Below are 12,058 nucleotides of genomic sequence, written 5' to 3'. Positions count from 1 at the left end.
AGCCTCTTAGGAGAATTGTAGTTTCCATCTTTTCAATGAAATGAATCAAAAAAAAAGTATAAACAATAAAACTTATCGCAGAAACACAGTTACATGTCATGTAATGTATCAGCTTACCTGACGCAACATTTTTCTGTGGCTAAGACCATACATTTCAGGAGGTTCCCCATAACCAGTTTGATGATTTGCTGGAGGGTCAGTTTCACTTGCCGCATCAAAAGAATTCAATGTATCTTGGTAGCCGTAATGCAGGAGATATGAACGAACAATCCTGCCACAAATGCATGGCACATACACATAAGATGCGTCAGCCTAGAAATGATTTTAAATATTAAGAAAGGAATGATCTATGCAGCACAATGTTTAAACAGTTTAGTGGAAACTAAGCTCGAAATAAGGTTGGATGGGAAGACAGCAAGGTACGAAGTAGATTGTATCAAATGGTAAACCTCAAGAACAACAAAACAGCAACACCAAAAGAAGTCAACAGTGCATGCCATTTAGTGCCTGTGAAATGGCTAAATCATATCCATGTTGACCTTAATTCTGGATCCACATCTAAGATCGTGTGATGCAACACTAAACATAATGGGCTGTCATTTAGTATATGGAGGCATACCAATGACTGATATCTGGTTGCAAGTACAATTTGTCGCTAATAGATTGTTGCGTCATTTTCTGCTCGAAAATGTAACCCTGCCAAACAGAGTGAATTGCATCAAACACAAAAGAATCTTTAGTGTATACACCAGGTGAATCTTTGTGTAGTGTTTATCTACCACAAACACATCATTAGTTTGCAACTATATGTAGTGTTAGAAAAAAATCAACCGATTTTTTATTAACGGTGTATGTGATTATTATTATTCCTTTCAGAGTACATAAAAATCGTTGCACCTAAAGATGCAGCGAATTCGGCAAACTGGGATGGATAACTCATAATACAGTGAAACATGTTCCATGGATGCTGCAAAATACTGTTGGTGTACAGTTAGGCCATGGAAAGAGGAATTGCAAATGAGATAGGAAAAATCAGGACAATTTTAAGTAGCAGCAATATCTTGCCTCACCTCAATGTCAAAACAGAACTGTTCTTTTCCAAAGTTTACTGTCAACCTGGTTTGCAAGAAAATATATCAAATAATCAGATCTGACAAAAAATAAAGCAATCACAGCAAGTATATGTAGCAATGAAACACAAGTAATAGCTTCTGTTAGGTGGTTGATAAATAGATGAAGACAGGATCGATAGAAATAAGCAATGGTAAATGAATATATATTACCCATCCCCACTCTTTAATGGTGTGTCTGATTAAACCTTGAACTACAAAATAGGTATTAAGCCTCCTGATGTTTTAGAACTGGAGCAAACAACAGCCTTGTGTGTTTTGTAAAGGCAGTTTTTCCAGCTTAGAATGTAGCGTGCCAAAGAGGTTAGCTTTGATATAGTGCGCTCTGCGTGTCCTTTCTCACTGCAAACTTTGAGGACCTGCCACTACAGCGCCTGATGACAGACAGCACCACAGGCTGCTCCTGCTGTGGTCATGGCGCTGGATGTCCTCCTCCACTGACACCCTACCCCTCTGCACTGATGCAGGGGACGGGTTGGCAACCTCGCCCTCCAGATAAGGAGAGGGACCAGAGGGTTGAGATAACTTTTACCTGGTGAAGATTTTTCTTTTGTACACCATGATATCCGTCACATTGGTAAAACCACCTCAGGGACTATTTGCAGTTTAACAATATCAAGGGGCATAATACCGGTTTTGCAGTCTATCAAAGCTCGTACGGTATTATAGACTTTTGTCTTGGTACTAACTAAAAAGTCCCCAATTCAGTAGCACTTATTAGCTCCTAAACCAATCATAAATTTAACCCCTGAGAAAATACTTACTAATGTTATATTCAGAATGTAAAAAACTAAAATTCAATCAATTAATATTTGCATATAAGTTATACTCCCTCCGTCCCAAAATAACTGTCTTAACTTTATACTAGAGCTAGTACAAAATTGTACTAAGCTTAAGACACTTATTTTGGGACGGAGGGAGTATATAAGAATTAAACAAAGAGTCATTACCAAGTGTTACTATTAAAGTATATGATTTAGAAGTACAAAGAAAAATCATCTTCAATTTGAAGCTGCTATGAATCAAAGAAATAAAATAAATGAGTGAATTGTGCTTTACGTAGGTCTGTCAAGTAAAGATACAGAAAAAACTGCGTTCGGCAAATATTCAAATTAACTTGAATACCAACTCAGATGTCTTCATTGCTAAATAAGCATAGGGGTTATTTCATTTAATTTCTTGGTCAGAGTTCTTGTGATTTGTCCACTTGGCCTGTAAGTACTAATTACTACAATCCTTCCTATAAAATGTGTCTTAACTAATGAAGAAACACAAAAGCTGATGGTTCTATAAAAGGAGCCTAGTCAACAATTGCCAAGACCAAAGATGTGGAATGGTCCAAAAGATGTCCAGTTGTCTGGTCTCTTTATTATAATCATGAGAGAGTTAACACGGGTGGCTTCAAATAAATTCCTATAGCAATATTTATTCAGTAAATCAGGACGGGGAAGGCTTAACATAAATGTAAGGGAGAATTCGCTTCAATAAGTACCCATGTTTTTGCAACTAAGGTTGAAATATTTGGGCAAATTTTAGTTTCTATTTAGCATGTATACGAGATAGAGTTGGGGTAGTGCCCATTGAAGAGAAGCTTGTCCAACATCGTCTGAGATGGTTTGGGCATATTTAGCGCAGGCCTCCAGAAGCTCCAGTGCATTGCGGACGGCTAAAGCATGCTGATAATGTCCAGAGAGGCCGGGGGAGGGTGGAGTCCGTAAAGAGAGATCTGAAGGACTGAAGTATCACCAAAGAACTAGCCATGGACAGGGGTGCGTGGAAGCTTGCTATCCATGTGCCAGAACCATGAGTTGGTTGCGATATCTTATGGGTTTTCACCTCTAGCCTACCCCAACTTGTTTGGGACTAAAGGCTTTGTTGTTGTTGTATTTAGCATGTATACAACCAACATAATAATCACTATAGAAAGAGACAGCTTACTCTTCATCCTGGCTATGAACCGCAATAGTAGGATATAATGGTCCTTTAATATCTTTTGGAAAGGCTCCAATCAGAGATCCATTTTTTCTGCGAGACGCTACAACTAGTTAGATCACAGCACAGCACAATATTTTAAATAAATTAAACAGGTGACGGACTTGATGCAGAGAATAAGAGATAAATGTATTGTGCATACAGCCTTCAGCATGAGTGCATAAGAGGAAGATATGCCAATTCCTAAAGTTACGGTGGAAGTGCAAATCCAAAACTATCATTTTTTATTATTAGAAGATAAAATGACAAAAGTACCAACCAAATGCATTTATTCATCTTCAGAAGAAAACCGGGAATATTAAGGATGGTAACTGAAAATGCAATGTTACGTAATAATACAAAACCTCATAGAAGAATAATGATCTGCAAATCAAATAAACAAACAGTGTGATCAGCAAAAACTGGACACTTACGTGAAAAAAAGAAGTTGGTCTATGTAGTTAATTCCAGCACCAATTATGTCGCCTGATGTGAATTTGGGACCAAATGACTCACTTTTCCCTGGACCCCGGTAAAGATAGCCATCATCGCCATGGTATCCACAACTTTGAGATTCCCAACTGGAACGAAGAAAGAACAGACAGAATAATGAGCAGGTAATTCTCGTTGAGTAGCAAGTAGCAACCACTAAATAAAATGTTATAGCAGGTCAAATTTCAAGTCAGTTCAAATGAACAGGAGACAGATAGCATAAAAATATATGACGCATTACATAGAAACTGAGATCATAGCAAGCAACACTACAACTAACAGACTGCCAGAAAAAGCCATACCCACCAGGGCAAACAACAGTGGGAAAGTTCATTAGATTCACAAAACCTCTTTTTTAGCATGAACGGTGTAGGAATTGGAACAAATAGTCGCATACAACCACTGAAACTACATGTTATTTGGCTTTCCTCGCCCAGATTGTGCAATTTCAGCTCTCCACACATTATCTCAGACTCAGAAAGGTTATGCAACTAGCACGAATACCACAAAGTAGTACATTTTCACAAGATGAGACACGTTTGGCATTGCTAATTGCTAGCAGAGCACTAAACGCAGGCTAGAGAGACCAAAATAGCAGCAAGAGGCAACAAAAGGTGGCTAACCCAGGTTGGCGCCGCATCTTGAAGCTCTCGGTGGTGAAGCCGATGGAGGTCTGGCCCTTGAGTCCAGCATTCCTGACAGTCATCTCAAAGTAGTAGACAGCTCGGCGCATGGGAGCGGGGCAGTCGGCCTGCACGACTCCGACGTCATGGCCGTGGTGGTTGACGCCGAGGTACTTGACGGACATCTTGTCAATGGACACGACTGCAAAGAGGCCCGAGCTGTTGGCGGTGTTGAGCTCGGATGGCATGGGCTCCGAGTCCAGTGCCGCTGCGGTGGCAACCCATTCCGCCGGGGACCGCCACCGCGACGCCAGGCGCATCGCGTCCACCGTCGTCGTCGTCGTCGTCGTCGCCTCCGCCTCCTGGTGCGCCACCATTCGCCAATCGAAGTTCTGCCAGATAAATCATCAGAACAAGACAGTCTAGACAGGCAGTGAAGAAACAGAGATTTCTAGGCTGCTCTAACAAAAACAAGGATCTCTAGCACGCAAATGAAGAATCGCGGGAAAATCCCCCCCCCCCCCCCCCCCCCCCCGGGGGGGGGGCAAGAATTGGAGGAGCTTACCCAGAGGCGGATCGAACCGCGTTAGGATAGCAGGCGGCGGGGAAAGTGATGAACCGGCAGGTCGCGGATGCGGCGGCGGGGTGGGGAAAGGGGTGAGAAGCGTGCCAGGACCGTGCGTCGCGTGGTGTAAAGAGATTTTCTTTTTTAACAACACTCGCACATCCAACGTGTTCGCTTTACACTCATCCAGCCAGAAAAAAGTAACCAATGTCTGCTTGGATGGTTAGAAAAAGAGTGGTATCCCATCCCATAAGAATTTAAATCCTTATAAATCCTTATAATTGTATTTTTTTTAAATTTAATTCATGATTTTTAATGATATGTTTTCAGTGGAAAGAGACGATCCCGTCGATGATGAAACGCTTACAGTGACTTCGTAAATCTCAAGATGATGTGCCGGCTCAGTTTTTCGAAGGTGCTCACAGGAATAAGGTGTGCTTGTAAGGGTGAGTGTATGTGCATGTATATGAACACTTGTGTGTGTATTGTGTTCAAAAAAACAGGCGAAAAATGGCTTAAATTGGCATGTTTGATTATGTAGCCTTCATCCAAGTTTTGACCCGCACGAGCTTTAACGCATTGCTTAGTCAGGCCCTGTGAGGACCCGATTCATAAGTCATAATCACCGAATGCACGTGTTTAGTAATTTCAGAGGTTAATGCTCGCTGAACATGGGTCTTGCATCCATACATATCGTCTTACACAAAATTATGACCATTATGATCAAGTCTTACATAGATAGGGCCATGAAGGCCAAACACCAAACATAACCCACGGCGGAAATCTTGAAAGATAACGTGAACACATGCCATCTGCCTTAACCCTTCGGGCATTTTAACTGGAAAGTGTCATAATTCGCATGTTCGTCACCAATGTACTCTTCACCATATTCCTGCTCTTTCATGTCTGGTCAATAAAATAACTAGTGACAAATCAATGAGTACTTTGAATGTATTCGCAAGAACACATGTTTGGAACAAGGCATAATAATGCATGACATAGCACTGAGTAGGTAAGTTGTAGGAAGCTAATTTTCAGTGCAATGACACGTTCTATAAACTTGTAAAAGCATGCATCATGAGGTTATGAGTATCCGTATGAACAGGTTACACATATCAATATAAACAGAATTTGTAACAACTCTAGTTTAATCATCACATCGAGTCATCCGACTCAACTCATGTATCTCCTTTCCCCCACACGCATACCAAGTTTTGTAATTGATGTAGCCCAAAAGCGATCATCCAACTATCGTTAACCATGGGCATGGCTATTCGAATAGTTTTACACTCTTCAGAGGTTGAGCACTTTGCCCACAAGACTCGAAAAACTTCCGTGTCAAGCCACGACTCGCGGTATCTTTCATACCCGAGGTAAGTATCTGAACAATGTCTTTCCCTTGACAACACTAAAGAAAGAGTCCACTCGTTGGCACACAACACGCATGATGCACATCACAAGTATCATACATGAAGGGACCAACGATGTGCCCGATGTTTGTGAAAACAGTCCATGGTCGTCCTTCCGGCACGACCCCGTATCGAAAATGACCACTTCACTTCCGCCACTAGTAATGCGGGCTCTCTACTAGTATTGATTAAAGTAATCAACAAAAACCCATCTCATACGGGGTATCATGTTGTACATGTAAGGTTGGAGTAACGGTCGCAACCTAAACCAATCTGTTTTCAAAAACAACACACTCACTTGCTTCGATACACCGCTTCTTTATCAAGTGTTATCTAGCTCAACATCTCCCTCGGGCATTAGTGGCACCCGACAGGGTTTTCGAAAAGTCTTTGAAAATTCTTTTGTTTCAACACCATGCATATTCCCCGTTCCACTTGTGTAGTATCTACTAGCATCCTATCTACTTCCCACACACACGACTCTAAGCAGAAATTAGAGTCATGGCAATGCAAGTATCAACGAGGAAAGTAACGGTGGCAACCCATGAAAGCGGTCACCATTTCATCATGATTCGATGCAACAAAGTAAAGTGATATATGCCATGCATAAAATGGGTTTCATGGACATGGTCAAAGGGTTGCTTGCATGGCTCAACAAAGTCTTTGGGGTCTTCAAATCCTGCCGGTCCAACTTCTTCGTCAACAATGCAATCCATCGTGGAAATATAATGGGTAAAAATAAGGCCACGACAAAAATAGGAAAACTACATTACTCCTCAAAATGTCAAACCATTTTTGTAAAATACTAGGGTGAAAACTAAAAATACCAAAAAATAGTTTTTGGAGTATCAAAAATAGTGAAAAGCATTTTAACAATGGTTTTAAGATGCTTTAAACAGGATTTTAAATAAAAACAACACAGAAAACATTTTCCAAATGATGCACAAGTGGGATCATTAAATAGGTTGCATTTTACAAGATTTTAGGAGTCGGAATCACTGGATTTGGATAGATATTTGAACAAGAGGAATTTTTGGCAGAAAAAGGAAAAGAAAAAAGGCACTCTTAGCCACGGGCCAGAATGACCCGCGGATGGGCCAGCCCGGAGCCATTACAGCGTAGGGTGAACCAGTGTGCGCGGCGCCCGCCATCAAACCTGACTCGCGGGTACCGACTCCTAGCAACGGGGAGAGAGGGGCGAAGAGGGGGTGAGGATGACACGCGGGCTCGCTTGTCATCCTTGACCTCACGACCAGAGGGGGCGGGTGTGGGATCACTAGAAGGGATGTCTAGAGGGGGTGAATAGACTACTTGCAAGGATTAAACCCTAGCCTTTTCCCAATTTTAATTGTTGGCAGATTTTAGAAATTCTAACAAGTCTAGTGCATCCTACACATGCTAGTCAACATATATGGCAGCGAAAAGTAAAGACATTACACATGTAAGTAAGGAATAGAGTTTAGGAAGATCAAACGCAAAGATGGACACGATGATTTTTGGCGTGGTTCTGATAGGTGGTGTTATCATAAGTCCAAGTTGATGGAGACTTCAACCCATGGAGGGTAACGGTCGTGCAAGCCCATGAAGGGGGTTCAACCCACGGAGGGTCCACGAAGAAGCAACCTCGTCTATTCCATCATGGCTTACGTCCACGAAAGACTAGCCTCACTCGGGGTAGATCTTCAAAAAGTAGGCGATCTCCTTGTGTGTACAAACTTCTTGGTTCAACTACATAACAAGAAGTAGGAGGATCCCAAGCGACAACTAACCAATCTAGGAGGCACCACCCTCCAAGAGGTAATAGATGCGGTAGAACGATGAACTCCTTGCTCTTCTTATTCAAAAGATAGTTTCCTCAACACTCAATCACTCTCTCATAAATTTGGCATGGGTAGAAGAGATTGATTGGGTGGAAAACAACTTGGGGAGGCTAGAGATCAAGTTTCAAATGGATGGATTGGAATATATTGATCTCAACACATGATTAGGTGGCTCTCTCTGAAAAAAATGGATATGGCAAGTGTATGTGTGTTCTCAGTGCTTCCTCTGCGAATGAGAGGTGGTGGAGGGGTATATATAGGCATCTCCAAAAATCCAACTATTACATTATTGCCCAACTCAGTGAAACCGAAGTGAAACTCGGTGGCACCGATTTGCACAAAATGTGGCAACTTTCGAGTTCTTGGTGAGACCAGTATAGGAATCTCGGTGGTACCAATATGGTGACCTAGGGTAGTTTCCAAATCTCGGTGAGACCGATTCCAAGACTTGGTATTTCTGATTCTTGAAAACGGCGTACCAGAAACTTGGTCACTGGTTTTCGGTGGCACGGAATGGAATGTTTGTGGTACCGAGACTCTAGGGTTTGCAAAGATTTTGTCTCGTGGGAAATCGGTAGGGCTGAATGGAAAATCTTGGTGGCATCGATTTTGATGTTTAGGCTTTGGAGAGAGAACTTTTGTGGAAGAATGGCTGAGTATTTTTGGTGGCTATCTCTAAGCACTTGAGAAACCAATTCATCATGAATACCTCACCCCCTTTTAATAGTATTGGTTTTGGTATGGACTCAAATGTGATTTATCACAAATATTAAATGTAGAGTCTTGTAGCTTGAAGCTTGGCCAATCCTATTCCTTTCCTTCCTTGGGGCTTCTCCGCACAATCCTTATCCAATCATCTCTGTGGACTATACCTGAAATATACTAGGTAAAAGTGTTAGTCCAAGAGACAATGTATGTGTTGGGGAACGTTGCATGGAAAAAAATCCTACGCTCACCAAGATCAATCTAGGAGATGAACATCTACGACATGAGAGATTGCATCTACATACCCTTGTAGATCGCTAAGCGGAAGCGTTAAGGAACGTGGTTAATGTAGTCGAACGTCTTCGAGATACAATCACGATCTGTCCCGCGAACTCCCGATCAAGCGTCGAACGGATGGCACATCCGTGTTCAACACACGTACAGCTTGAGGACGCCTTCATCTCCTCGATCCAGCAAGCGATAGTGAAGTAGTAGCTCAAGTCCTCCGACAGTACAACGGTGTGGTGAGGTGGTCGTGGTGAAAACTCAGCAGGGCTTCGCCATGCGATAATGAAAGGAGAAGAACTACGAGGGAGAGGAGGAGCAGCGCCGTAGCACGTTGTGGTGTGGCTGACCTATCTCTCCCTCTCCATATATAGGGGGAAGGGAGGAGGGGACGACTCCCTAGGGTTTCCCCTAGGGGCTGACAGCCAAGGGATGCGGCTAGGGCTTGGGGTGGCCCCTCCCCAAGGCGCCTTGCCCCCCAAGTTAGGGTGGCCAGCGGCCCTAGGGGGTGTAGCCACCTCCTAGACATGGTAGTCTGAGGTTGGGGTGGCGCCCAGCCCCTTGTGAGCTGGTGTGACTCCTCTCCTTGGCCCATGAGGCCCCCAACACTTGACGAGCTCCCTGAAACCCCTTCCGGTACTCCGTCGATTCCCCTACATGCCCCAGAACACTTGCGGACTCTGATGCCCTCCATCCTATATATCAATCTTCACCTCGGACCATTCCGGAGTTCCTCGTCATGTCCAGGATCTCATTCGGGACTCCGAACAACCATCAGTCACCAACATGATAACTCGACTATACTTATATCGTCACCAAACGTTAAGTGTGTAGACCGTGTGGGTTCGAGAACTATGTAGACATGACCGAGACACCTCCATGGCCAATAACCAATAGCGGGACCTTGATGTCCATATTGGTTCCTACATATTCTACAAAGATCTTTATCGGTCGATCCTCAGTGTCAAGGATTGAGTTAATCTCGTTTGTAGTTCCCTTTGGTCATCGGTACGTTACTTGCCCGATATCCAAGGAAACGTGATTCTAAGCATAACAAAGCTAGATATGGTATGAAGGTCACGGTCATCTTGCATGTGATGTCTTCAGCTTGGAACAACTCTTGATCTTCCTGCATGTACTCTCCCGAATCCACGTACTCGCTCTCCGATCCCGATGCTACCCAAGATAAAATAATAGCCAATGAACACCAACACAACATGATGCAACAAACAATATGATGCATGAGATGAGTTGATAAACTTCTGGACATAACTTCATACTAAGTTATCTTGACATGCATGAACATGTGCATCACGAGAAAACGAAGCAAAAACATATAAAGAACGTAGAAAACGGAGCTACGGATCAACCGGAAACTACAAAACAAGATATGGAGTCATACGGTTCAAATCAACCACAAGCACACTCCAATGGCACTTCTCTGGTGTTACCAGGTTGCCACATGATCAAACAATCAAATACAAGTGGGTTGGTGCATGGAAACACACCACACCATCAACAATGCCCACACAAGCTTCAAAACAACTAAAACATGCAATCTGTTTTTAACAGAATCATAGCAGTTTGTCCACATCATTTAAAGTTCCCACAGCCACCCAAATGAGCCAAACAAGATATGAGGCAAAAGCCATTCAAAAGCTCTACAAGACTGAGCAAGAAGTTACTGCAAAGGCATCACACATGAGAAGATCTATGGACACAAACTTGGACAAAAATAACAGATTCTGGGACTTAGTGAAATCTCAGATTTTCACCAGCTCCTTATGCTCTGAAGCATTTTGGCAGCCTCCAAAATGATATCTACAAGAAGTGAAAGAGCATGAAATTTAACAGGAAGCTAGACAAACACAAAATCTTACAAACCTTAGTTTATTGCATGGGCTGATTCCCAACACATGAGCTTGTGCAACCAAAACAACAAGGAAAGAAAATAACAGCAGATTCTGAGACTTAGTGAAAATCACAGATTTTCACAAAGCTGTCAGTTTCAGCCAAGTGTCAACTTTGACAAGGCACCACAAGTGCATACAAACTCCTATGAAGAAAACAAAGACTCCATGTTGTAGAGGGGTTCACCCACTACTGCCACATAAAGGATTCATCCTCATAGGGTCAAAGCATCACATTCTACAAGGCATTAAACATTACATCAAGACAGAAAAAATGACAGTTTATGAAGTTGCTCTCAAGTGAAATCTGATTTCACCAATGGATTCCTGGGATGATTCTACCCCAAAAGCATATGCCATACATGGGTACTTCAATGGAACATGTAGGCACAAAGCTAGCTCGAAAAACGACATAGAAATCAATAAGACATATGGAACAATATCACATGTGCAAGTCAACTTAGCAACACCGACACATGCTCTACACAAGCCCACTCTCATCACAACTCCAAAGAAGCAAGCATGAGGGGATAGCCCTCATTCACAAGTGCATGAGTACACTTGCACACACACATGAGAATGGGCATCATGAGTGGGTAGACCCTCATGCACATGTACATGGGTGCACCCACATGCACACACACACACACACATATGCATATCCACACCATCTCACATACACACTAAAGCACATACACACACTATATGAGCACATACACATACTCATGCACTCATGTGCACACATACACTACACACAATCACACACTCATGTGTTTGTGCAAACTTGCACAAGTATGTGTGTAACACACACACACACATACACACACATCTCCATCTACACACACACTCACAAGTGCACACATACACTCACAAGGGAACACACATACGCACATGCCACTGGTTTTGCTAAAAACCCAAGGCCTACTTGCTTCCCAAGTAAGGAATAGGGAAAAAATAAAATACATGGCAGCAAAAATAAAAGGGGAGCCACTGGGATCGAACCCAGGACCCCCTGGTCACACTACCCTTCGGCTACCACCCTGCTAGCATAGCTGTCTCTGCTATATAAGGAGCAACAGAGCAGGTAACCCTTCACATGATGATGTTGCACCGAAAATAAAAGAACAGCAAAAGGGGAGGGTCGTCGG

At 42.8% G+C, this 12,058-nt stretch overlaps 1 protein-coding gene across 1 annotated transcript in view; it reads right to left on the bottom strand.

Moving 5' to 3' along the window:
- Positions 1–4,796, bottom strand: part of LOC123401162 (ran-binding protein M homolog) — a 32,413-nt gene extending 27,617 nt beyond the window's left edge. Inside the window, exons 1-7 of the mRNA XM_045094892.1 lie at positions 4,782–4,796; positions 4,217–4,608; positions 3,536–3,682; positions 3,069–3,155; positions 1,071–1,116; positions 620–696; positions 118–271 (exon numbers count right to left, since the gene is read on the bottom strand). Coding sequence (XP_044950827.1) covers positions 118–271; positions 620–696; positions 1,071–1,116; positions 3,069–3,155; positions 3,536–3,682; positions 4,217–4,593 — 888 coding nt within the window. The 5' untranslated portion in view covers positions 4,594–4,608; positions 4,782–4,796. The remainder of the gene's footprint in view (positions 1–117; positions 272–619; positions 697–1,070; positions 1,117–3,068; positions 3,156–3,535; positions 3,683–4,216; positions 4,609–4,781) is intronic.
- Positions 4,797–12,058: the final 7,262 nt, after the last annotated feature.

This window comes from Hordeum vulgare, chromosome 6H, assembly GCF_904849725.1.
Source record: "Hordeum vulgare subsp. vulgare chromosome 6H, MorexV3_pseudomolecules_assembly, whole genome shotgun sequence".
Classification (NCBI taxonomy): Eukaryota; Viridiplantae; Streptophyta; class Magnoliopsida; order Poales; family Poaceae; genus Hordeum; species Hordeum vulgare.
The sequence above is the reverse complement of the archived record's forward strand: the minus strand, read 5'-3'. Positions and strand labels throughout refer to the sequence as shown.